At 41.2% G+C, this 27,694-nt stretch overlaps 1 protein-coding gene across 6 annotated transcripts in view; it reads right to left on the reverse strand.

Annotated features, from left to right (window-relative positions):
• LOC128665868 (pre-mRNA-processing factor 39) overlaps positions 1-27,694 on the reverse strand; it is a 727,810-nt gene that overhangs the window by 468,428 nt on the left and 231,688 nt on the right. For all 6 annotated transcript variants that reach the window (XM_053720108.1, XM_053720111.1, XM_053720107.1 and 3 more), the window contains exon 12: positions 10,856-10,924. In XM_053720108.1, coding sequence (XP_053576083.1) covers positions 10,856-10,924 — 69 coding nt within the window. The remainder of the gene's footprint in view (positions 1-10,855; positions 10,925-27,694) is intronic.

Genomic DNA, 27,694 nt, shown 5'->3' on the forward strand with positions numbered 1-27,694 from the left:
TGGAACTTTCTTCATTGGGAGTCTGTATTGTTGGGCACATATATATCTTCATCTTGTGAGTTTTTAGTATCTCATGTGTTATATGATTAAAGTTTATATCTACACCCGAGTCTGCGCTTCTCTCCTCTCTTACTTAGTGCAATTTTTTCAGAAGCGCATCATGTCACACTGTCTATCTACAGCCGGCCCGACCGCGCCATTAAACTCAATCTAGCTCGTTCCCACTACCAGACCAGAGCGAGAGCAAGCTATATTGAGTGTAATTGCGCGGTTGGGCCGGCTGTGAATAGGCAGCGTGCCACAATGCGCTTCTGAAAAATACAGACCCGTTCAGTAGAGCAAGGAGCGGCGTTCTGTTAAAATAATTTTCTTAGGAAAATATCTATGCAAGGAGGAGCAATTGACCTAAACACAGGCCCAATTCTAACCAAAGCCTGGACAAAAGATTGAACATCTGGCAAAATTGCAAGATGCTTCTGCAAAAGAATCGACAGAGCCCAAATCTGACCCTTTAGAGTACTGACTAATAAACCTTTCTCCAGACCCTCCTGAAGAAAGGACAGAATATGGGGAATTCTCACCTGACACCAAGAAAATCCCCTAGATCCGCACCAATGAAGGTATTTACGCCATACCGTATAATAAATCTTGCGAGTAACAGGCCTGAATCATAGTCTTAATAACCTTCACAGAAAATCCTCGTGTGGACAAGACAAACCATTCAATCTCCAAGCAGTCAGCTTCAGAGAAACTAAGTTCGGATGGAGGAAGGGACCCTGAAGTAGAAGATCCTTCCTCAGAGGCAATATCCACGGGGAAAATTACAACAATATCCTCACTAGGCCTGCAAACCAAGTTCTGCAAGGCCTTGCTGGAGCTATTAGAATCACCAAATCCTGCTCCTGTTTGATATGGGCTATCACCCGAGGAAGGAGGGCACCCGGAGAAACCAGATAAATTAGACCGAAGTCCCATGGCAGTGCCTGGGTGCCGACCAGAGCTGCTCGAGGATCTCTTGATCTTGCTCTGTACTGGAAGTTTGGCGTTTAGACGAGATGCCATCAGATCCAGCTCCGGAACTACCCATTTGAGGGTTAACATTGAGAATACTTCCGGATGGAGAACCTATTCCTCTGGGTGGAAAGTCTTTCAACTCAGATAATCCGCTTCCCAGTTGTCCACCCCTGGGATATGAATAGCAGAGAGATGACAATTGTGAGACTCTGCCCACTGAAGAATGCTAGTCACCTCCTTCATAGCTAATAAGCTATGAGTTCCTCCTTGGTGGTTAATATACACCACCGAAGTGATGTTGTCCGATTGAAATCTGATAAACCGGACTAAAACCAGTTTGAGGCCAAGCTGTTAGAGCATTGAAAATTGCTCTCAATTCTAGGATATTTATAGGGGGGCAGACGCCTCCTGAGTCAAAAGTCCCTGAGCTCTTAAAGAACCCCAAACTGCTCCCCAGCCTAACAGGCTGGCATCCATGGTCACAATCTCCCAAGAAGGTCTCAGGAAACAAGTGGCCTAAGACAAATGGTCTTGGGAGATCCACCAGGAAAGAGAAATCCTTGCCTGGGAGTCTAAAATTATCCTCTGAGAAAAAGTCTGAGTGGTTTCTGTTCCATTGACTGAGCATACATAACTGTAAAGGTTTCAGATGGAAGCAAGCAAACAGAATAATGTCCATGGATGCCACCATGTGACCAATTACTTCCATATACACTGCCACTGATGGACGAAACGAGGACTGAAGAGAACAGGCCGCAAGTAGCTTGATTTATCTGACCTTTGTCAAAAAAAAATTCCATAGATACTGAGTCTATGATTGTTCCCAGAAAACATACCCTGGTACTTGCCACCAAGGAACTTTTTCCTAGATTCACCTTCCACCCGTGAGATCTGAGAATAGATAAGAGAATCTGTATGGGATCTTGCTAACTGAAAAGATGACGCCTGAACCAAGATATTGTCCAGGTAAGGAACCACCACAATCCCTAGAGACCTGACCACAGCCAAAAGAGCCCCTAGAATGTTCGTAAAGATCCGCAGAGTAGTGGCGAGGCTGAAAGGAAGGGATACAAATTGGAAATGTTGATCCAAAAAGACAAACCTCAGGAACTTGAAATGTTCCTTGCAAATAGGCACATGTAGATATGCATCCTTCAGGTCTATGGTGGTCATAAATTGACCCTCCTGAACTAGAGGGAGAATAGAACGAATAGTCTCCATTTTGAAGGACGGAACCTTGAGAAAATTGTTGAGACTTGAGGTCTACAATGGGTCAGAAAAGTTCCCTCCTTTTTGGGAACCACAAAAAGATTTGAATAAAATCCCTGAGCTTGTTCTGATAGAGGAACTGGGACAATCACTCCCAGAAGACCGTTCCTTTACACAGTTTAAGAAGGCCGCCCTCTTTACTTGGTTTACAGATAATCTTGATAGTAGAAATCTGTCCCTGGGGGGACAAGATTTGAATCCTATTTTGTATCCATGGAAGACTATATCCACTGCCCAAGGGTCTAGAATGTTGTGAATCCAAGCCTGCTGAAAGAAGGAAAGCCTGCCCCCTACCTGATCCAGAAAAGGGCAGAGAAAGTTTAGGATCGGAATCCATAGCAAATTAAATAGCCCTTTTTCCCCTTATACTGTAATTTCTTTATAAATAATTATATATATATATATATTTTTTTTTTTTTACATAAATATCAATTATTAAAACCGGCACCTCTACACCCCAGTCACGCTGGAGAGACTCACCCAACCGGTAAGCAGGAATCAAATCCACACCAGCAGATAACAATCCTGTTACAACTGCAGATCCTAGAAAGCTGCAAACATCAGAGAGAAGCAACAGGCAGAAAAAACAACCCAACACCAGAAAATCCGCTCCATCCCCTTGTAATCCAACTTCCAAACAGCCGACTAGAAACAAACTGCTCAGCACTCAGGAAGTAAACTCCTTAAAAAAATATTGCCCTAAATTCAAAATAAAAGGAAACTGTGCAAACAAATCCACATAGCCTTCTTATGACAGAACAGTGCCCTGAACTGCTGCCCAAATAAATTCCCCAATCCTAAAAGGGATATTCAGCTCCATAAGGATCCACCTTGTTCTCTAAATAACATTTTATTTTTATTTGTATTTTTTTTTTCTTCAAACAAGGAACTACTAAGTGCTGCATCCTTCTCACCTAGAAGGTAAAAGCACTTATCTGTGACTCCACTGTAGGGCAGGTACAGCAACAGGTGTGACAGAATCCTTACTGACAGACCTGTAGATAAAGAAAAAACAGAGTAACAAACTCTGGTTTTTCTATATAGGGGTAGCAAAAAATTTGGAAGGTAAGCAAAGACCACCTCACCGTCTTCCAACTGCTAAAAGCCACCATTACTCTTACTAAAGAGAATTACAAGGACACAGCATAACCCCAATCCTTGCTTGCAGGGAAAAGAACCCATTAAAGGATTAATAACTTGATTTCCTTCAGACACCATCTTCGCACATCACCTACAATGTTACACAGGCACAGAATGACTGGGGATTGTGTGAAGTGGGAGGATACTTGAAGCTTTGCTGGGGTGTTCTTTGCCTCCACATGGTGGCCAGGAGTTGAATTCCCACTAGTAATTGAATGGATTTGTGGACTCTCCATGCCTTTGGAAAGAAATATCCTGTAGCATATCAGTCTGACCCTGCCCAATGACAGTCCAGCGCCAAAATACCGGGCAATTCTTCTCTGAACAAGAGAAAACAACAAACTCCAGACGTACGTTTCGGCATCCCTTGGGCCTCGTCAGTAAGGTGCAGTTGCACCTCTCTAGGGCATATGTGCAAGGAGTCCACGTCTGGTTTCCCCTTTTCACTGATAGGGAGACCCAAGAGTAATTTGAATACAAACAAGAAACTACCTCCTTATCTTAGATCTTTTGACAGACTCGCATTTCAGGCAATTAGTGCCGACTCTTAAATAACTCCTCTGGAGTGAGCACAATGGTATCTATATGGCACACATGAACAAACAGTACATGTTATTAGCTATTCACAGCCAGACTGAGATAAAATGTGGGCTGCAGAGTCTTAGAAAAAACAAAATTTATGCTTACCTAATAAATTTCTCTCTTGTGGTGTATCCAGTCCACGGGTTCATCCATTACTTGTGGGATATTCTCCTTCCCAACAGGAAGTTGCAAAGAGGACACCCACAGCAGAGCTGTCTATATAGCTCCTCCCCTAACCCCACCTCCAGTCATTCGACCGAAGACAAGTAAGAAAAAGGAGAAACTATAGGGTGCAGTGGTGACTGTAGTTTTAAAAATAAAAACACCTGCCTTAAAGTGACAGGGCGGGCCGTGGACTGGATACACCACAAGAGAAAGAAATTTATCAGGTAAGCATACATTTTGTTTTCTCTTGTAAAGGTGTATCCAGTCCACGGGTTCATCCATTACTTGTGGGATACCAATACCAAAGCTTTAGGACACGGATGAAGGGAGGGACAAGGCAGGAACTTAAACGGAAGGCACCACTGCCTGCAAGACCTTTCTCCCAAAAATAGCCTCCGAAAAAGCAAAAGTATGAAGCGAAGACCAAGTCGCCGCCTTACAAATCTGTTCAACAGAGGCCTCATGTTTAAAAGCCCAAGTGGAAGCCACCGCTCTAGTAGAATGAGCTGTAATTCTTTCAGGAGGCTGCTGGCCAGCAGTCTCATAAGCTAACCGGATTATGCTTCTCAGCCAAAAAGAAAGAAGTTGCCGAAGCCTTTTGGCCTCTCCTCCTCCCAGAGTAGACAACAAACAATGCAGATGTTTGACGAAAATCCTTAGTAGCTTGTAAATAAAACTTTAAAGCACGAACCACGTCAAGATTGTGTAACAGACGTTCCTTCTTTGAAGAAGGATTAGGACACAGTGACGGAACAACAATCTCCTGATTGATATTCTTATTAGATACTACCTTAGGAAGAAACCCAGGTTTGGTACGCAAAACTACCTTATCTGCATGGAAGATCAGATAAGGGGAATCACACTGTAAGGCAGATAGCTCAGAAAGAAGAGATAGCTACTAAGAACAGAACTTTCCAAGATAAAAGCTTGATATCTATGGAATGCAAAGGTTCAAACGGAACCCCTTGAAGAACTTTAAGAACTAAATTTAAACTCCATGGCGGAGCAACAGGTTTAAACACAGGCTTGATTCTAACTAAAGCCTGACAAAACGTCTGAACGTCTGGAACATCAGCCAGACGCTTGTGTAAAAGAATAGACAGAGCAGAGATCTGTCCCTTTAAGGAACTAGCTTATAATCCCTTTTCCAATCCTTCTTGGAGAAAAGAAAATCCTAGGAATCCTGACCTTACTCCATGAGTAACCCTTGGATTCACACCAATGAAGATATTTACACCACATCTTATGATAGATTTTCCTGGTGAAAGGCTTTCAAGCCTGAATCAAGGTATCAATGACCGACTCGGAGAAACCACGTTTTGACAAAATCAAGCGTTCAATCTCCAAGCAGACGCAGAGAAATTAGATTTGGATGTTTGAATGGACCTTGGAGTAGAAGGTCCTGCCTCAGCGGCAGAGTCCATGGAGGAAAGGATTACATGTCTACTAGATCTGCATACCAAGTCCTGCGTGGCCACGCCGGTACTATCAAAATCACCAAAGCTCTCTCCTGCTTGATCTCGGCAATCAGACGAGGGAGGAGAGGAAATGGTGGAAACACATAAGCCAGGCTGAAGGACCAGGGCACTGCTAGAGCATCTATCAGTGCTGCCTGGGGATCCCTTGACCTGGACCCGTAACAAGGAAGCTTGGCGTTCTGACGAGACGCCATCAGATCCAGTTCTGGTTTGCCCCATAGTTGAATCAGCTGGGCAAATACCTCCGGATGGAGTTCCCACTCCCCCGGATGAAAGGTCTGCCGACTTAGAAAATCTGCCTCCCTGTTCTCTACTCCTGGGATATGGATAGCTGAGAGATGGCAAGAGTGAACCTCTGCCCACAGAATTATCCTGGAAACCTCCATCATTGCCAGGGGGCTTCTTTTTCCCCCCTGATGGTTGATATAGGCTACAGTCGTGATATTGTCCAACTGAAATCTGATGAATCTGACCGCAGCTAGCTGAGGCCAGGCTTGAAGAGCATTGAATATCGCTCTGAGTTCCAGAATGTTTATCGGAAGGAGGGCTTCCTCCCGAGTCCACGAACCCTGAGCCTTCAGGGAGTTCCAGAATGTGCCCCAGCCCAGAAGGCTGGCATCTGTCGTCACTATAGTCCACTCTGGCCTGCGGAAACACTTTCCCCTGGACAGATGGACCCGAGATAACCACCAGAGAAGAGAATCCCTGGTCTCTTGATCCAGATTTAACAGAGGAGACAAATCTGTGTAGTCCCCATTCCACTGATTGAGCATGCAAAGTTGCAGTGGTCTGAGATGTAGGCGGGCAAACGGAACTATGTCCATTGCCGCCACCATTAGGCCGATCATTTCCATACACTGAGCCACTGATGGCCGAGAAGTGGAATGAAGAACACGGAAGGAAGTTAGAAGCTTTGATATCCTGACCTCTGTCAGAAAAATTTTCATTTCTACTGAATCTATCAGAGTTCCTAGAAAGGAAACTCTTGTGAGAGGAGAGAGAGAACTCTTTTCTCTGTTCACTTTCCACCCGTGAGACCTCAGAAAGGCCAGAACAATGTCCGTATGGGACTTGGCGATTTGAAAAGTCGACGCCTGGATCAGAATGTCGTCTAGGTAAGGAGCCGCTATGCCTCGCGGCCTTAGAACCGCCAGAAGGGACCCTAGAACCTTCGTAAAGACTCTTGGCGCCGTGGCTAACCCGAAGGGAAGAGCCACAAACTGGTAATGCCTGTCTAGGAAGGCGAACCTGAGGAACTGATAATGCTTTCTGTGAATCGGAATGTGGAGATAAGCATCCTTTAAGTCCACGGTAGTCATATATTGCCCCACCCACTTGCAAATGAATGATTAACCCCTTAGCCCCCAAACCAGATTTAAAAAACGTCAACCACCGGTAAAAGACAGTTAAGCACCTTGCCACAGCTCTGCTGTGGCTCCTACCTGCCCTCAAATACGATTAGAGAAGAAATAAGCCCTCTATAGTGATCCTCCGATTGCAAGAGGACTCCTCTAGGGAAGCTGGATGTCTCAGTCTGAAAGAAACTGCGCAACAGAAGCGCAAAAATAGGCCCCTCCCACCATGTACTCGATGTCAGAGGGGCCTTAAGGAAATACTTCTAGGAGTATCTGACTATGCCATGTGGAAAACTAGGCCCCAACTAAAGACTTATCACCCTCAGAGAAAAAAACGTCCCATTTATGAAACATGTAAACGTTTTGGCACTAATTAATATGAGTATGAACATGAGTATTACCCCATTTTGTAAGCATGATCCCAGTCGTTGCAAAATCACTGCATCTAGCTTGCCTCAATATACACAAGGTTCTGTTAGCATTTTCTAGACTTATCCTTTCTCTAGAAATAAAAGTACTGAACATACCTCAAAGCAGGTAATCTGCAGACCGTTCCCCCAACTGAAGTTATCCCATACTCTTCAGTTTTGTGTGAGAACAGCAATGGACCTTAGTTACAAACCGCTGAGTAAAACAGTACAACGCCGGCACCGTTTAAAATAAACTCTTGATTGAAGGCAAAACTACACTAAGTCACCACATCTCTCTTTATACTTCCCATCTTGTCGAGAGTTGCAAAGAGAATGACTGGGGGTGGGGGTTAGGGGAGGAGCTATATAGACAGCTCTGCTGTGGGTGTCCTCTTTGCAACTTCCTGTTGGGAAGGAGAATATCCCACAAGTAATGGATGAACCCGTTTACTGGATACACCTTACAAGAGAAAAGCTGACAAGCCTACCTAAAAATTAAATCTGTATGTGTATGGACTGATCATCACTAGGAGGGTGGGACCAATCATAGAACTGCATGGACTGGTTGACAGACGCTGTATAACAGCTGTTTGTATGTAGCTCTGTAGCCGGTTTTGAAAATATGGAGTTGTTCCCCTGAGTGACTTGTCCTTTATTTTAATAAATATATTTTAACCTTCAAGCGAGTCCTGGTTTTGCCTGTGAGCAACGTTTGTGCTTATATACTTGGGAGCCAAGTAATAAGCTCAGAATATTTTAACTACTAGCTGTATAACCACTATTGCATACTTTACTATTTGCATTTTTTTTTCTTTTTGGAGGTCCAAATAGAAGAATCAAACCAGAAGGTGGAATTGCATCAATCGGGACTATATCCTATAGTGCACTCACACACACATTTTTGTAGAAGGTGCGTTAATACCCAAAGAAACAGCATTAGGTTGGTCTGAATGCATTAAATATTCTAAACATAAGTCACATAAATGAACTGGAGAAGGCACTTTTTTTACAATAAGCACACCTAATAATGGTTGAGAGGTGTTCAGGGGACAAAATCAGACTGCTCTATTATAGCATATGGCAAAGCGACGTAATAAACACTATAACCCTCTAAAAAAATCACCCACTCCTAAGCAGCTTTTAATAAACTCGTAGGTATAATGCACACTAAGCTGAACTGCAAAAACAAAGCAGGAGACAGTAACATAACATCTGAAGAACAGACAACGCTCAGAGAGAAGTAATGAGAGCAAAAACAACTAACAGCTATAAAAGGTATATAAGTGCGCCAAACACCTGACGTGCGCATAGCCAAGGATGAATATGTGCTAACCTTACATGCGTAAAGGGACGTGCGCTAACTTAATAAGCGTTAACCCGACGTGCGCTAACTTAATAAGCGTTAACCCGACGTGTGCTATTGCAACGTGAATAAACCAACAAGCCGATGCGCAAAATTAAAACAAAGGGGGGGGGGGGGGGGGGGGAAGCAGACCAGTGCAAAATGGCAAGGGAGTAGTGAAAAGGATTATGTCCCAGGGCCATATATATGAGCAAATATATATACAAACTAAAATAGTGCCCATAACATAGCTAGAGAGTGTCTACAATGTTGACTAAAAAAATAGATACTTACCAATAGACACTCATCCACCAGCAAATAAGCAGCAGCCAGCAAAAACAGTACTGAAACCTCAGCAGAGGTTAAGAAGTAGGAGTATACTGTAGATCCATAAAAAGAGGCATAAAAAAGCCCATGTGACTAAATATGGAAGGCTTATAAAAAAATTTCAATGAGGTGAAAAAAATAAAACACAAACCATACCCCAAATACATCCCTCTGACAAACACTGTACTCTGAAAGGAAACCAGGCCTCAATATAGACTGAAAACCCCACTCTGTAGAATCAAATGCACATCTTCATTCTTCAACCACCTCCAGCAGAGGCAAAAGTAAAGCCTGAAGTATGTGTGAGGGGTTTTATAGAGCTCTGCCTCCTCCTAGTGGTAGAGAAGAGTAATTCCCAGGAGTAATGGAACATGGACTCTCACCAGATGTATGAAATAAAAATTGTTCATAATTAAACATTTAATGGGAAATTAAATTTTGAGATGAATTCCTTTTTTCTCCAAGACCTAATACAAGATTACAAACAGAACCATTTTGGCACTCTCACTTTCTTTTACATGTAGCGAATAAGGTTTCTGTCCTTTCATACAAATAGACATCTAAGCCAGATATTAAAACTTAAAAAGGATACTAAAAACCTTGAGATGTGACTATAAAAAGTTGTTTAGTTATGCTTAGTAAAACTTTGCAATATAGATGGCACCAAGGTGTTATTGTGGGTAAAGGTATTTCATAGAAACAAAAAGTACTCCATTACTTTAGTTATGGATAAGATCTGTATTTATTTGGCACAACCTTCTGTTGACCTCATTAATGAGGTGCATTCATATCCCCCTAAGCAAACTGGGCAAGGAGGCCATGTCTGGTTTCCCCTGTTGGTGAACCACCGAAAAATAAGCTACTTAGCCATTGTTCGTTCCTGGTTGAATGGTGATGAGGAAAACCAGATGTGGACTCCTTGCCCAATGTGCCTAGAGTGATATGCCTGCACCTCACTGATGAGGCCCACAGGAAGACAAAACAATTGTCTAGGGTTATCATTTCCCTCGTTACTAGGAAGATTGCCTGTTATTTTGGGGTTGGACAATCTTCTTTAGGTGCGATCAGACTAATATCCTTCAGGAAAGTAATCTGTGAAAGGCAGAATTGGGCTAAGAGAGGCTGCTCCAATGTGGTGACCTTCCAAAGGACAATCTATTGAGCCACTGTTCGTTACTGGTTGAGCACTTCTCTCTCTGTGTATGATAGATACAGTAGATAGATACAGTAGACAGATAAATACAGTAGACAGACAGAATGTAGTAAAGCATGAACACATTGCTAGTGCATGAGAAAGATGTCCATAGCTTTGTGAATTTACAACCTCAACAAATGGGCTAACAAACTCCATTAAGAAAAAGGTCATTAATTAATGTGAAGCATAGATAGATATTCTCAGTGCACCTTACAATTGCAGCTGCTCAGAACTCCAGTGGGGCTTGTATCATGTCAGCAATTAACAAATTGAGTTATTGCCAGATAGTACAAGCACCTTAGGCTCTCTGAGCAAGTCCTGTGTTCAAAATGCTGGTGCATGGAGCATACTTAAATACACTTTTGAAACAACTATAGCTTTTACTAGAAGCATTTTTGCTAATACATGTATATTACAAAAATACTTTAATTCAAAAAAGAATTGCAGCCATGTGGATTCCAATTTTAGCTGAAGTGTCCAGTTAAGAAGGTTTTGGGCATTTAATCATAAGCATGTAGGAGTAATGTTCTGAAGTACTTTTAACTATAGTTTAATGGTCAGAAAGTGAATAGACTTACCCATTTTCTGTTTTTCTCTTCAAACATTCCTTCAAAAGTTGTTGGTGCTCATCATAAGCACTAAGCAAACTGCAAGAAACAGACCATAACATTTATATGTAAATTGTTTGAATAACCAAAGTTTGTAACACTTGGTTACTGTCAAAGTTACAAGTAAAGAATAACATCTGAAATATTTCAGAAATACATTTAATAAATCATTTCTACACTTTGGAATTAAGTTCAAAGAGTTGTAGTAATATATTTGAAATGTGGCAAAACACATTTAAGAGACTGTTTTTTAAAGGGACAGTCTACACTTTAGTCATCTTAAAGTCTTACCTTAGATTAAGCTGCAAACAGACTCCTGCACATTTTCTATATCATGCAGCAGGAACAGTAAAAAAGTTATTTTAAAATGAATATTGTTTCTGGATACTTTCAAATGCCAAGCTCCACCCACTGATGACATCACAATATGGGCAGCATATGGCATCCAATCACAAAAGCCTCACTAGTTGGATTTAACAGACTTTCAACGCTATTAAGCAGTGCCTATATGCAGCCCAGATTATGATGTCATCAGTGGGTGGAGCTTGGCAGTCATTTCAAAGTAGCCAGAAACAATATTCATTCTAAAAATAACTTTTTTACTGTTCCTGTTGCATGATATAGAAAGGGTGCAGAAGGCTATTTGCAGCTCAATCTAAGATAAGACTTTATGACTACTAAATCTTAAAGGAGGCAGCAATTAAAATCATACTAACCAAACTTATCATACGCTGGCTCATTTCCCTTAGTAATACTCACAAAAGACCGGCCCCATTTCATAGGGCAGAAATGAGAATGAGGCTTGGTGAGTGCTACTTACAGTGAGGAAAAAACAAAATTTATGCTTACCTGATAAATGTATTTATTTCCGGATATGGTGAGTCCACGACATCATAATTTACTGTTGGGAATATCACTCCTGGCCAGGAGGAGGAGGCAAAGAGCACCACAGCCAAGCTGTTAAGTATCACTCCCCTTCCGATAAACCCCAGTCATTCGAACAAAGGGAAATGGAGAAAAAAAGGAGTAACACAAAGGTGTAGAGGTGCCTGAGGTTTAGTAAAAAAATAACTGTCTTAAAATAAAGGGTGGGGTTATGGACTCACCATATCCGGAAAGAAAGAAATTTATCAGGTAAGCATACATTTTGTTTTCTTTCCCAAGATATGGTGAATGCACAACATCATTTACTGTTGGAAACCGATACCCAAGCTAGAGGACACAGATGACTAGGGCATCACTGCTTGAAGAACCTTTCTCCCAAAAGAAGCCTCAGCCGAGGCACAAGTATCAAATTTGGAAAAAGTATGCAGAGGACCAAGTTGCAGCCTTGCAAATTTGTTCCACAGAAGCTTCATTTTTGAATGCCCAAGAAGAGGAAACGGCCCTCGTGGAATGAGCCGTAATTATCTCAGGAGGCTGCTGACCAGCAGTCTCATAAGCAAAACGAATAATACTTCTCAGTCATAGAGAAAGAGAAGTAGCAGTAGCTTTCTGACCTTTACATTTCCAAAGAAACAAACAAACAGGGCAGAAGACTGGCAAAAATCCTTAGTCGATTGTAGATAGAATTATAGAGCCCACACAATATCCAAGCTGCGTAACAAACGTTCCTTATGAGAAGAAGGATTAGGACATAGCGAAGAAACAACAATTTCCTGATTAATATTTCTAGCCGAAACCACTTTAGGAAGAAAACCCAACTTTGTAGGAAGAACCGCCTTTTCAGCATGAACGATAAGGCGAATCACACTGCAAAGCCAAGAGTTCGGAGACTCTCCGAGCAGAAGAGATAGCAAGAAACAAAACCTTCCAAGATAACAACTTAATATCTATGGAATCCAATGGCTCAAATGGAGCCTGCTGCAAAACTTTAAGAACAAGGTTAAGGCTCCAAGGAGGAGCAACAGACTTAAACACAGGCCTGATTCTGACCAAGGCCTGACAAGAGGATTGCACATCTGGCACGTCCGCCAGACGCTTGTGTAGTAAAATAGATAATGCAGAAATCTGACCCTTCAGAGTACTGACTGACAAACCCTTCTCCAGACCTTCCTGAAGAAAGGACAAAATCCTAGGAATCCTGACCCTACTCCAAGAGTAGCCCTTGGATTAACACCAAAAAATATATTTACTCCATATCTTATGGTAAATCTTCCTAGTAACAGGCTTGCGAGCCGGAATCACGGTCTCAATGACCGACTCAGAAAAACCACGCTTAGACAGAACTAAGCATTCAATCTCCAAGCAGTCAGCTTCAGAGAAACAAGATTTGGGTGAAGGAAGGGACCCTGAATTAGAAGGTCCTTCCTCAGAGGCAATCTCCAAGGTGGGAGAGACGACATCTCCACTAGGTCTGCATACCAGATCCTGCGAGGCCACGCAGTGGCTATTAGAGTCACCAATACTCTCTCTTGTTTGATACGAGCAATGACTCATGGAAAGAGAGCAAACAGAGGAAACAGGTATGCCAGCCTGAAATCCCAAGGAACCGCCAGAGCATCTATCAGAGTGGCCCGAGGATCTCTTGAACTTGAACCGTACCTTGGAAGCTTGGCGTTCTGCCGAGACGCCATCAGATCCAACTCCGGCAACCCCCCATTTGAGGGTTAAGCTGGAGAAAATCTCTGGATGGAGTGCCCACTACTCGGGATGAAAAGTCTGTCTGCTCACAGGAAAAGCCACCACGGGAGAGTCTCTTGTCGACTGATCTATCCTCTGAGACAGATCTGCATGGTCCACGTTCCATTGTCTAAGCATGCATAACTGCAGAGCTCTCAAATGGAATCGAGCAAAGGGAATGATGTTCATGGAAGCGACCATGAGACCAATTACCTCCATACAATGAGCCACTGATGGCCGAACAGTAGACTACAGAGAGGCAAGAGGAAAGAATCTTGGATTTTCTGACCTCTGTCAGAAATATTTTCATTGATAAGGAATCTATTATGGTCCCTAAGAAAACTACCCTTGTAGCTGGAACAAGGGAACAATTTTCCAGATTCATTTTCCATCCATGGGAACATAGAAAAGACAACAAGATCTCTTGTTGAAAAGATGACACCTGAACCAATATGTCGTCAAGGTAGGGCGCCACTAAAATTCCTCGAGACCGGATCACTGCCAAGAGAGCCCCCAGAACCTTTGAGAAAATTCTGGGAGTTGTGGCAAGGCCAACGGAAGAGCCACAAACTGAAAGCGTTTGTCCAGAAAGGCAAATCTCAAAAATTTGTGATGATCCCTGTGAATGGGAACATGAAGGTACACATCTTTCAGGTCTATGGTCATCATGAACTGACCCTCTAATACTAAAGAAATAATGGAATGGATAGTTTCCATCTTGAAGGACAGTACCCTGAGAAACTTGTTTAGACACTTCAAGTCTAGAATAGGTTGGAAGGCTTCCTCTTTCTTGGGAACCACAAACAGATTGGAATAGAACCCTAGGCCCTGTTCCTGTATGGGAACTGGAACAATCACTCCCAGGGAGGAGAGATCCTGAACACCTTTCAAGAGCGCCTCTCTTCTCATCTGGTCTGCAGATAACCTTGAGAGGTGGAACCTGCCCCTGGGAGGAAAAGTCTTAAATTCTAATTTGTAACCCTGGGATACTATGTCTATAGCCCAAGGGTCTGGGACATCTCATATCCACGCTTGAGAGAACTGAGCAAGTCTGCCTACCCCCCCACTTGATCCACTCCCGGATCGGGGGCAAAGCCTTCATGCCGATTTAGACTCAGCTGCAGGTTTCTTAGAATGCTTCCCCTTGTGTCAAGACTGACTGGGTTTCCAAGATAACTTAGATTGTTCTTGCTTTGAAGAGGACCAGAAGGACTTTTCTCTGAAATTCCGAAAGGAACAAAAATTACTCTAGGTCTATTCATTTTGTCTTGTAGTAGAAAAGACCATTTTCCACCCGTAATATCAGAAATTATTTCTGACAGACCAGGTCCAAACAAGGTCTTACCCTTGTAAGGAATCACCAGAAGCTTGGACTGAGATGAAACATCGTCTGACCAAGGTTTCAGCCACCATGCTCTGCACGCAAGCACAGCTAAGCCAGAAAGTTTGGCTCCCAGTTTAATAACCTGCATGGAAGCGTCGGTAATAAAGGAATTGGCTAGCTTAAGAGCTTTAATTTTGTCTTGAATCTTCTAAGGAAGTCTCCACCTGAAGAGAATCAGACAAGGCGTTGAACCAATAGGGGCTGCCACACTTGTCACAGTGGCAATACACACTGCAGGTTGCCATTGGAGGCCTTGATGAACATATATTTTCTTCAAGTAGGCCTCTAGCTTTTTGTCCATTGGGTCCTTAAAGAAGCAGCTATCCTCAATAGGGATAGTAGTTCTCTTAGCCTGAGTAGAAATGGCCCCTTCTACAATAGGCACCGTTTGCCATGACTCTTTAATGGAGTCAGCGATAGGGAACATCTTTTTAAAGACAGGGAAAAAGGTATCCCTGGTCTCTCCCATTCCTGTGCTATAATCTCCAAAGCACAATCTGGCACAGGAAACACCTCCACAGAGGAAGAAACATCAAAGTATTTATTTACTAGATTTCCTAGGGCTGACAGTGACAGGGGTGTCAGAGTTGTCCAACGTAGCCAAAACCTCCTTTAACAGTACACAGAAGTGTTCACGCTTAAATCTGAAGGATACAACTTCAGCGTCAGAAGGAGGAATTATACTGTCCGAATCTGAGATTTCACCCTCAGAAGCTACTGATGTATCTTCCTCATCAGAATTATGAGGAAAGCCAACTAAGGCAGTAGAAGCTGGAGCAGAAACCTTGCTACCTGAATCTCTAATTTTCCTTTTGCGTTTCCCCTGTAACATGGGAATGGCAGCTAATGCTGCAGATGATACCTTGGCTGCAATTTCTGCTTGCAAATAAACTCCTCCAGGAGATTGAGGAACCGCAGGGCACTGCATGTGACACCATTAAGGCTTGGGACGTCTGAGGAGAAAGCTGTGGCATTGCCTGAACAGCATCAACCTGAGAGACTGGTGGCTCAGAAGCAAAGAGTTTATCCTTATTTTTTTAAGTTTCTATCTATGCATGAGTTACAAAATGGCAAGGGCGGCACAACTTGATTGTCCAAGTAAAGCGTACACCTGTCCATAGGAACAGCATCCTGCTCCATGATTAGGGGGGGAGTTAAAATTAAGGACAAAAATGTTAAAATAATTCTAAAGGACTGTCCCTTTAAGAGACCACAACATAATATAAACTTTAGTTGAAAGTGAAATATGTGCCCTCACAGAGATTAGAATTTATTCCAAAGAGTAAGAAGGATGATCCCCAATTAGAATGCAAGTATACAATATTGGGCAGCAAATAAAACTTAAACGCTCCGTTTTAGTTTAATAAACAAATAATCTGCACCTCTACACCTCAGCGCTGCGATTGAGGTGCCTACCTGCCTCCGCAATATACCGAGGAGAACTGAACCCTGCCGGATTAACTCCATGCTCCACAACCACTCAGTCTATGATTCACAGAGGAGCGGAACAGGAGCACACGTGATCGGCCTCTGAAGCAGCGCCAAAACGAAAACACGTCCGGAAGAGAAGCACAATCAAAATTACAACAATTCAGCAACCACATCGACTCAAAGTCACTCTGACAAAGTCGCAGCTGGAAAACATAGCACATCAGATGCGACAAATAAAGTGCCCCTCTTAATGTATAACACATTAAACAAAAAGATAAGTGCTAGCAATAAATCTATGAGCCAACGATATGGGGTTAACTCCTTCCTATCCATAAAGAAAGTTAACCCCAGTCTCTATATCACATGCATATTGTGCCTGCCACTGCCTAAAAAAACCCAGGATACTAGTCCCCAGTATGATGAAGGAAAACTATAGGTTAACCCCTTCAGTGCCAGCCCCCTAGCCCCAGAAGACAAAAAGGCACTTAACTACACATCCAGCTGTCCGGCAGGAGCAAGGCACACACGGTATGAAAGGAAGCCACTTCTCAGAGACCTGTGGAAAAAGGAAAGAACAGAGTAAACCTACTCTGGCTTGCTATACAGGGGCAGCAACATGTTAAAAAAACACAGTGAGACCCACCTCACAAGTTCCTAACTGCTTTAAAGCCACCACTACCGTACTGAAGAGATTAACATGGACTACGGCTAGACACAATCCCTGAAAAAAGAAAAAAAAACAGATTAAACCTACTTTGGCTTTCTAAACCATTTCAAATCTGGCTTGTAGCGAAAAGAAAATCCAATTTTCATCAGACACCAAAACTTCACCTCCTCCATGCACCAAGGCAAGGAGAATGACTGGGGTTTGTGGGAAGGGGAGTGTTACTGAACAGCTTTGCTGTGGTGCTCTTTGCCTCCTGCTGACCAGGAGTGATATTCCCAACAGTAAATGATGACGTTGTGGACTCACCATATCTTAGGGGGGAAAATTATTTGATACCATGCTCATTTTGTATGTTTGCCCACTGACAAAGAAATGATCAGTCTATAATGTTAATGGTAGCTTTAATTGAACAGTGAGAGACAGAACAAAAAAATCCAGAAAAACACATTTCAAAAAAGTTATAAATTGATTTGCATTTTAATGAGTGAAATAAGTATTTGATCCCCTATCAAGCAGTAAGATTTCTGGCTCCCAGGTGTCTTTTATACAGGTAAAGAGCTGAGATTAGAAGCTCTCTCTTAAAGGGAGTGCTCCTAATCTCAACTTGTTACCTGTATAAAAGACACCTCTCCACAGAAGCAATCAATCAGATTCCAAACTCTCCAACCATGGCCAAAACCAAAGAGATGTCCAAGGATGTCAGGGACAAGATTGTAGACCTACACAAGGCTGGAATTGGCTACAAGACCATCGCCAAGCTGTTTAGTGAGAAGGTGACAACATTTGGTGTCAATCTCCCTCGGTCAGGGGCTCCAAGCTAGATCTCATCTCATGGAGTTTCAATGATCATGAGAACGATGAGTAATCAACCCAGAACTACACGGGAGGATCTTGTCAATGATCTCAAGGCAGCTGGGACCCATAGTCACCAAGAAAACAATTGGTAACACACTACGCCATGAAGGATGCCCCCCTGCTCAAAAAAGCACATGTACAGGCCCGTCTACAGTTTGCCAATGAACATCTGAATGACTCAGAGGAGAATTGGGTGAAAGTGTTGTGGTCAGATGAGACCAAAAACAAGCTCTTTGGCATCAACTCACATGCCGTGTTTGGAGCAGGAGGAATGCTGCCTATGACCCCAAGAACACCATCCCCACCATCAAACATGGAGGTCAAAACATTATGCTTTGGGGGTGTTTTTCTGCTAAGGGGACAGGACAACTTCACCCCATCAAAGGGACAATGGACGGGGCCATGTACCATTAAATCTTGGGTGAGAACCTCCATCCCTCAGCCAGGGCATTGAAAATTGGTTGTGGATGGGTATTCCAGCATGACAATGACCGAAAACACACAGCCAAGGCAACAAAGGAATGGCACAAGAAGATGCACAATAAAGTCCTGGAATAGCCTAGCCAGTCTCCAGACCATAATCCCATAGAAAAAACTGTGGAGGGAGCTGAAGGTATGAGTTGCCAAACGTCAGCCTCAAAACCTTAATAACTTGGAGAGGATCTGTAAAGAGGAGAGGCTAACAATGGTATTGAGCTGGTTGTTCGTTCCTGTGAGTGCAATTTTTTTCTGTGTGTATTATGTCTTCCTAAGGTAAAAAGGGGCAACTAGACGTGGACTCCTTGCTCAGTGTAATTAGAGAATGTGACTGCACCTAACCTCAAGAAAACAGGGGGTTTTACACACCAGTCTTGAATATTTGGATATAACCAGTAAAATTTCACTAGAAATCTGCAACCTAAAATAGTCAGCTGAGATTAGAGGAGCTAAAAAGATCTATACCGCAGATATGTACAATGGTAAAACATTTTTAATAAATAAAAAAAGAGAGAAGCGCTCAACCTGGGAATGAAAAAAGCATAATAGCTTGTTCTATGGCTAGTTACCACCCAAGAAGCAGCCTCTTTTTGCTCAACATGTGCTTTTAACAGAGAAGAACTTTCCTGAAGCATATCAGTCTGATCCTGACTTAACAGTACAGTCCAGCCCCGAAATACCAGGCAATCCCTCTCTGAACAAGAGAAACAGCAAAACCCCAGACATACGTTTCAGCCTAGTGTATCTTAGGGAAGTCTCCCTAAGCATGATGCGGGAATCCAGACGTGTAGCCGTTGCTCAGTGTGCCAAGAGGGATGTGGCTGCACCTGACTGAGGAGGCCCACACTAGGCTGAAACGTACTTCTGGGGTTTTGCCGTTTCTCTCGTTCAGAAAGGGATTGTCTGGTATTTCGGGGCTGGACTGTACTGTGAAGTCAGGATCAGACTGATATGCTTCAGGAAAGTTCATCTCTGTGAAAGGCACATGTTAAGCAAAGAGAGGCTGCTTCTTGGGTGGTAACTAGCCATAGAACAAGCTATTATGCTATTGTTAGTTCCCAGGTTAAGCGCTTCTCTTTATTTATGCAAAACATTTTTTTAACAAAGATCCTAAAGGTGCAGTCCACTTGAAAATTGTTATTGTTTAAAAAGATAGAGAATCCCTTACTACGCATTACCCAGTTTAGCATAACCAACACTGTTATATTAATACACTTTGTACCTCTGTATCTAAGCCTCTGCAAACTGCCCCCTTATTTCAGTGCTTTTGACAGACATGCATTTTAGCCAATCAGTGCTGACTCCTAAGTAACTCCATGGGAGTGAGCACACTTATGTATCTATATGGCACACATGAACTAGCGCTGTCTAGCTGTGAAAAAAAAACAGAATTTATGCTTACCTGATAAATTAATTTCTCTTGCGGTGTATCCAGTCCACGGATTCATCCTTACTTGTGGGATATTCTCATTCCCTACAGGAAGTGGCAAAGAGAGCACACAGCAAAGCTGTCCATATAGCTCCCCCTCTGGCTCCGCCCCCCCAGTCATTCGACCGACTGTTAGGAGAAAAAGGAGAAACCATAGGGTGCAGTGGTGACTGTAGTTTAAACAATAAATTTGAACCTGACTTAATTGCCAGGGCGGGCCGTGGACTGGATACACCGCAAGAGAAAGTAATTTATCAGGTAAGCATAAAACAGAATTTATGTTTACCTGATAAATTACTTTCTCCAACGGTGTGTCCGGTCCACGGCGTCATCCTTACTTGTGGGATATTCTCTTCCCCAACAGGAAATGGCAAAGAGCCCAGCAAAGCTGGTCACATGATCCCTCCTAGGCTCTGCCTTCCCCAGTCATTCGACCGACGTAAAGGAGGAATATTTGCATAGGAGAAATCATATGATACCGTGGTGACTGTAGTTAGAGAAAATAAATCATCAGACCTGATTAAAAAACCAGGGCGGGCCGTGGACCGGACACACCGTTGGAGAAAGTAATTTATCAGGTAAACATAAATTCTGTTTTCTCCAACATAGGTGTGTCCGGTCCACGGCGTCATCCTTACTTGTGGGAACCAATACCAAAGCTTTAGGACACGGATGATGGGAGGGAGCAAATCAGGTCACCTAGATGGAAGGCACCACGGCTTGCAAAACCTTTCTCCCAAAAATAGCCTCAGAAGAAGCAAAAGTATCAAATTTGTAAAATTTGGTAAAAGTGTGCAGTGAAGACCAAGTCGCTGCCTTACATATCTGATCAACAGAAGCCTCGTTCTTGAAGGCCCATGTGGAAGCCACGGCCCTAGTGGAATGAGCTGTGATTCTTTCAGGAGGCTGCCGTCCGGCAGTCTCATATTTAAACACCAAAAAACTCTGAGCCATCTTCGAGGAGATGTTGCCTGTGCAACGGCAAAGAGAATGACTAGGGAAGGCGGAGCCTAGGAGGGATCATGTGACCAGCTTTGCTGGGCTCTTTGCCATTTCCTGTTGGGGAAGAGAATATCCCACAAGTAAGGATGACGCCGTGGACCGGACACACCTATGTTGGAGAAATTCTGTTTTCTCTTGCAAGGTGTATCCAGTCCACGGATTCATCCTTACTTGTGGGATACCAATACCAAAGCTTTAGGACACGGATGAAGGGAGGGAACAAGACAGGTAACCTAAACGGAAGGCACCACTGCTTGCAAAACCTTTCTCCCAAAAATAGCCTCCGAAGAAGCAAAATTATCGAATTTGTAAAATTTGGCAAAAGTATGCAGTGAAGACCAAGTCGCTGCCTTACAAATCTGTTCAACAGAAGCCTCATTCTTGAAGGCCCAAGTGGAAGCCACAGCTCTGGTGGAATGAGCTGTAATTCGTTCAGGAGGCTGCTGCCCAGCAGTCTCATAAGCCAATCGGATGATGCTTTTCAACCAGAAAGAAAGAGAGGTAGCCGTCGCTTTTTGACCTCTCCTCTTACCAGAATAAACAACAAACAAAGATGATGTTTGTCTGAAATCCTTAGTTGCTTGTAAATAGAATTTCAAAGCACGAACCACATCAAGATTGTGTAAAAGCCGTTCCTTCTTAGAAGCTGGATTAGGATACAGAGAAGGAACAATGATTTCCTGGTTAATGTTCTTATTAGAAACAACTTTAGGAAGAAACCCAGGTTTGTTACGCAAAACTACCTTATCTGCATGGAACACCAGATAGGGTGAATTACACTGCAAAGCAGACAATTCTGAAACTCTTCTAGCAGAAGATATAGCTACCAAAAACAAGACTTTCCAAGATAATAACTTAATATCTATGGAATGTAAAGGTTCAAAAGGAACCCCTTGAAGAACTGAAAGAACTAAATTTAGACTCCATGGAGGAGCCACAGGTTTATAGACAGGCTTGATTCTGACTAACGCCTGTGCAAACGCTTGAACATCTGGCACTTCTGCCAGACGCTTGTGTAAAAGGATAGACAGAGCGGATATCTGCCCCTTTAGGGAACTAGCTGATAAACCTTTCTCCAATCCTTCTTGGAGAAAAGACAATATCCTTGGAATCCTAATCTTACTCCACGAGTAACCCTTGGATTCACGTGACCTTTAAATGAGCTTCTCGTATTGGTTTAAAAATTCAATCATAATATATATTGCGCTGCGATAAGGTAAACAAATAGGTGAAAATTGGGTGAAAAATAGTGAAAATATGACTACAAGAGGTTAAAAAACAAAATATTTAATTGTTGCCATACAAAACAATATTGGACTAGATAATATATTCTGATAGGATAATAAGTGGTAAAGAGCTCTATTACCTTGCGTATATTATATATTAAAATTCCTTAATCACAAGTTAAAATTGACAATAAATTCACAATAAATTCATGCTATAGTGTTCAAAGCATATGATAAAAACAGATTAAGTTAAAATAATTAACGTAGGAGGTGGAAATAAATGTTCATCTGATGAATTGCAAGTATCTTTTGATGTGACTTTAAATGTGACTTTTAGTTGGAAATGAAATTACTCACAGTTTGCTTGAAATAATTTTTCCAGGTGTCTGATTGGTTGAAACAGACAAGCCTTTATGTGAATAAAAAAAAATACAAAATTTTTTTTGCTGTAGTTAAAACTTGTAGATCGAAATTGTAGATGAAGATAACAACTACTGGATGGTAAAGATGCTGAAACTGTTTACCTAAACTGGGTTTGCAGGAGTTTCAGTTGTTGATAAAACTTGGTTCTATATGTAACGTAGGAGGTGGAAATAAATGTTCATCTGATGAATTGCAAGTATCTTTTGATGTGACTTTAGATGTGACTTTTAGTTGGAAATGAAATTACTCACAGTTTGCGTGAAATAATTTTTCCAGGTGTCTGATTGGTTGAAACAGACAAGCCTTTATGTGAATAAAATAATTTTTCCGCTGTAGTTGAAACTTGTAGATAGAAATTGTAGATGAAGATAACAACTACTGGATGGTAAAGATGCTGAAACTGTTTACCTAAACTGGGTTTGCAGGAGTTTCAGTTGTTGATAAAACTTGGTTCTGTATATTTAAACTGTTATCTAAGACTTGGTTTGCAGGAGTTTCAGTTGCTGGTATGACTTAATTATAGAAACTGTTTACCTTGTATTTATTTGCTGGAGTTTCTATTTTTCTGGTTGCGTGATGTGTTTGAATGCCTCTCTTTGTAGGTGTCTGTTTGTAGCTGAAACTATATACCCTCCCAGGGTTTGCTGGAGTTTCAGTGATTGATGGTTGGTCTGTAGTGAAACTGTTTACCTAGGAAAGGTTTGCAGGAGTTTCAGACCACCTGTTGGTTATAAAAATCTTTTCTTAAGAGTTGCTGGAGCTGTATACCTTTTTCAAGGTTTGCTGGAGCTTCAGGTCTGGTGAGTGTCCACTTTAAGTCTTGTGGTGCTCGGTGTATAGCAATCACCGGTAACGGATTTTTTCGTGTTCAATCCTGGGTAGTCTCAGATGCAGACTTGAGTTGTTGGAGTGCACACTAGGGGCAAATCTACGCGTTTCGGCTTCAGCCTTTATCAAGATGCCCAAGGTGTGCTGGTCTTGAGTTTTTAAAGGTGTAGGCGTGATTTCATTGGAGCAATTTGAAATCTGGATCAGCCAATCAGCAAATTGATTGGTAACTACTTAGGTTTGTAGCAATTAGTTTTATTATGTTGAAAAAAGGACCTTAGTTTTACCTTGAACATAGGAAAATTGAAAAATAAAATATGACATTTATAAAATAGTAAACAATAATAAAATATTTTGATAATTTTAATGGACATTTTTTTGAAATGTAAAAATGTTTAAAAAAACTTTTTAAAACTTGTAGATATTAGAACAATTAAATATTTGTTGCCTCTTATAGTTGGGAGTTAAAGAGTTTTTTTTTTTTTTTTTTTTTTTTTTTTTTTTTCTGGTGTTCCGGTCCAGTTGGATTTGAGGAGACAAATCTGCATAATCCCCATTCCACTGTTTGAGCATGCACAATTGCAGTGGCCTGAGATGAATTAGAGCAAAAGGGACTACGTCCATTGCTGCTACCATTAATCCGATTACCTCCATGCACTGAGCTACAGATGGCCGAGGAATGGAATGAAGAGCTCGGCAAGTGCTTAGAAGCTTTAACCTTCTGACCTCCGTCAGAAATATTTTAATTTCTACCGAGTCTATTAATGTTCCCAGGAAGGGAACCCTTGTGAGCGGGGACAGAGAACTTTTTTCGGTGGATAGAAAAAGAAGGGGCGCCAACATAGTGTGAATCAGTTTGGAAAACTGGAAAACAGTAGTTATAATAAAATCTACTCACAAGTGGAGTGGCACCTAGAACCAACTGGGTGCATACAGGAAGGCTGACATTCAGGACCAGCAGTCAGTACTCTGGGGGTCTCACCCGGGAGACCTGTGGGTGGGTCAGATGAGGTAGATGAACCGGCTGTGTGTCGTCTGGTGAGCCGGATCGCCACTGTGGAAGTCCAAAGGGCTGTGTTGTTTATCCCAAAAGGTAGCTGCTCACACGATCAGCCTTGTTTCCAAACGAGTTTCCAATGTCAGTGTATGGAACAAATGGATAAAAACCAAACTAGGTATAACCACTGCAAACAGTAGTAATATTAAAAAGGCACAGAAAACCGGGTCTGTCTAAAAACAAGTATTTAATTGCTACGCGTTTCTCAGTCCGTAAAGGACCGTTTCCTCAGGCATATACAAAGGTGTTCAACAGGCTACCATTTATACCTGACAGTGACCCGGAATCAAAATGTGGAGGTCATCTCCAAAGAATTGACAATAAAATGTTAAAAAACAAAAATACAATAAAAAATAGAACATGTATCGAAATTGTGTTTGAGCAGCAATCAGATCATGAAAAAACAAAAAACAAAAAGAACAAACATAAAAACAGCATGTATTTGCATTGATGGGTAACACCTGTGATAGTGTTTCTGAAAAAATGCTAAACCTGTGTATGTATCCTATCCTATAGATCAGTGCTTTCCAAACTGTGTGTCGGGACACACTAGTGTGTCAGCAGCAGTGTGTAGGTGTGTCCCTGCTTCAGCACAATTTTTTTTTTTTTTTTTTTTGGTTTCTGACTTTCCGCCTGCCTGCTACGCATATCACATGGTTGACACGTGATTGATACCTAGGCGGACACATATCATCTTAACCTATTGGTGCAGCTCAGTGGGAACTGAAACTCTTCCCATTGGCGGCACATTGGCTCGTGGCTGCACGTGTAGTCTCCTTAGTCGGCTTGTGACTGCATGTGTAGTCAGTAAATGGGAGAGCAGTGTGTTTGCAGCGCGGTCAGTAGTCAATCGGACTCACCGAGCTCTGAGGGCGGCAGTTTAAACGCTGAGCTGAAGTCAGAGGGGTTATTTTCTGCAGCTAGCTCCCAGTAGTGCATTGCTGCTCTTGATATACGGATAGGAAGTGGAAGCTTAAGAAAAGCTTGATGATGAAATGCGAGTGTCTTTTTCTAATATTCCACTAAATATTCAGAAATTGTGTTCATCCCATCAACCTCATACATCCCATTAAAATATCAAGTAGCTATTGGTGTTATTAAACTTTTTTTTTAATTCTTGCACATACTTACTGTTACTTGTAAATACATTTCATTATTAAATAATTTATGTATTTGTCCATATCTCTTAAAACAAGTTCGTTTAACCTCCTGTTTGCTAGTACAACTGAATTACTGTGTCGCGAAATTATGTAGGTCTAAAAAGTGTGTCACCAACATGAAAAGTTTGGAAAGCTCTGCTATAGATAAACAAGTTGTCACCTCAAAAGACTATTGGGTTATATGAAAATAAGATCCCAATGGTGACTATTGTTTAGTGTGCAAAACAAATCTGTATATAATCAATAAAGAATATATATATATAAACTAGAAAAAATATATATATGTTTTCCTCTGGGTTGGGCTCGAACCCTTGACCTTGTGTATGCTAGGCTTTTACTGATCTAAAAGAGCTATTCAGATGTGACAACAAATGAGATTGAAATCACTCGCAATATACCAAACAATAGTAGATAATATGGATGTATTAGAAATATGAGTTTACAGAAAACATTGTTCTTGTAAAGAGCCCTCATATCTTATATTCTAGAAACAAAAATAAGATGGTTATGGTCGATAGATTCTAGATAGAACAAGAAAAATGGTCTTTTATGTATCTAGATAATGATTTAAGGAACGCTATCTCAAACTAGCGGTCCCAAATATAAATTAAATGTCTATGTAAATGTTGAAGGTGTTGGATGAAGATTAAATGAAAGAATATAGCAATCCTTGTTTGGAGAGATATAATTACGCTATATGCTAGCTGTTGTAATACTGGTAAAAAAGTGATGTAAAAATGGTAAAAAATGGTTCATGGAAAAAAAAACCTATTGAGAAATATTAGAAAATTGTATATATTAAAAAATCTAATTATATACTGCTATAAAAGTGTATATATATATAAAAAGATCTTTCATTTAAAGCATATATTTTTACTAAATGCTAGCTATGAAGGTTCTAGTGATACTGCTCATGATATTCTTTTTCTAAACTCATATTGATAATAAATTGTTTCAATTATTTTGGGTGGGATACGAACCCGTGTCTATATATGTAATTACCCAAGGGTAATTTATAGGAGAGCACAAAATTTAAAAATGATTCTTGCACCGAGTGAGTACAAAAAACAGAATAAAAATAAGAAATCTTTTGAGAAAGATCTAAAAGGAGGGGATGTGAAAGGTTTTTTTCCCTGCCATGTATGCAGAGCATGCCAGTATGGCATTAAAAAGAAAACTGTTACGACTCCTAATAACACTAAGGAGTTTAAAATAGAAAACACAATAAGGTGCACTAATAAAGGAGTAATCTATATGCTGCAATGCTCTTGTGAACTTTTTTACATAGGAGAAACGACGCGAATGCTAAGGGACAGGATAAGGGAGCATATCTGTAACATCAAAAAAGGGAACCTGGACACTTATCTTTATAAACATTTTAGGGAAATACACAAAAATAGAGTCTCAGATATGAAGTATTGGGGATTATATAAAGTGAAACCCAATTGGAGAGGGGGAGATTTAGAAGCATCTATTCTAAAAAAAGAAGCAGAATTCATATACAACTTCAACACGATTCACCCCCACGGTTTGAATTCAGAAATGGATATATCTCCTTTTCTAGGCACACAGTAATCACTATCTTTAATAAATTTGTATAACTAGTTTTAGTCACTAAAAAATGTATTATCCTAGAGATTTTTTCAAAAAAAAAAAAAAAAAAAAGGGATAATTAATTCCTTTACACAAACATATCACCACCTTATTTGTTTCCCCCCCCCTCTCCCCTTTGTAATAGTATCTATATAATGGAGCCACTAAAATAAAGGGATAATTTTTTCTCTTGCACAAACATATCACCACATTATTTGTTTTTCTCCCCTTTCACTTTTGTAATAGTACCTATATCATGGAGCCACTTGAAAATTCTTCACCTAAGACACTTGGAAAAATAATATATTTATATAAAAAATTAATTGGGATTATTATTTTAAAATAAATGGATTTCTAAACTAATTTATTCTAAAGATTTGTCAAAAGTTTAAAATGTTAATTGGTGTAATAGAAAATGAATGTGAAAATTAAATAAACTGTTAAAATATAAATGGTTGAACCCCTTGGCATATGTGAAGTAATGGAGAAAGGCTGTTAGGAATAATGAAAAAAGAAATCGGTTAACCACTCTGATATGACCTAAATAAAAAGTTAGAAAACAAAATAGGATATTTGAACAAAAGGACTCTAGGACCCAGTGGAAAAGAGAAACAGAAACAGTGAATGGACCAATGGAAATCAAGTCAGTGCTATA

This window comes from Bombina bombina, chromosome 7 (assembly GCF_027579735.1).
Source record: "Bombina bombina isolate aBomBom1 chromosome 7, aBomBom1.pri, whole genome shotgun sequence".
In the NCBI taxonomy this organism is placed as follows: domain Eukaryota; kingdom Metazoa; phylum Chordata; class Amphibia; order Anura; family Bombinatoridae; genus Bombina; species Bombina bombina.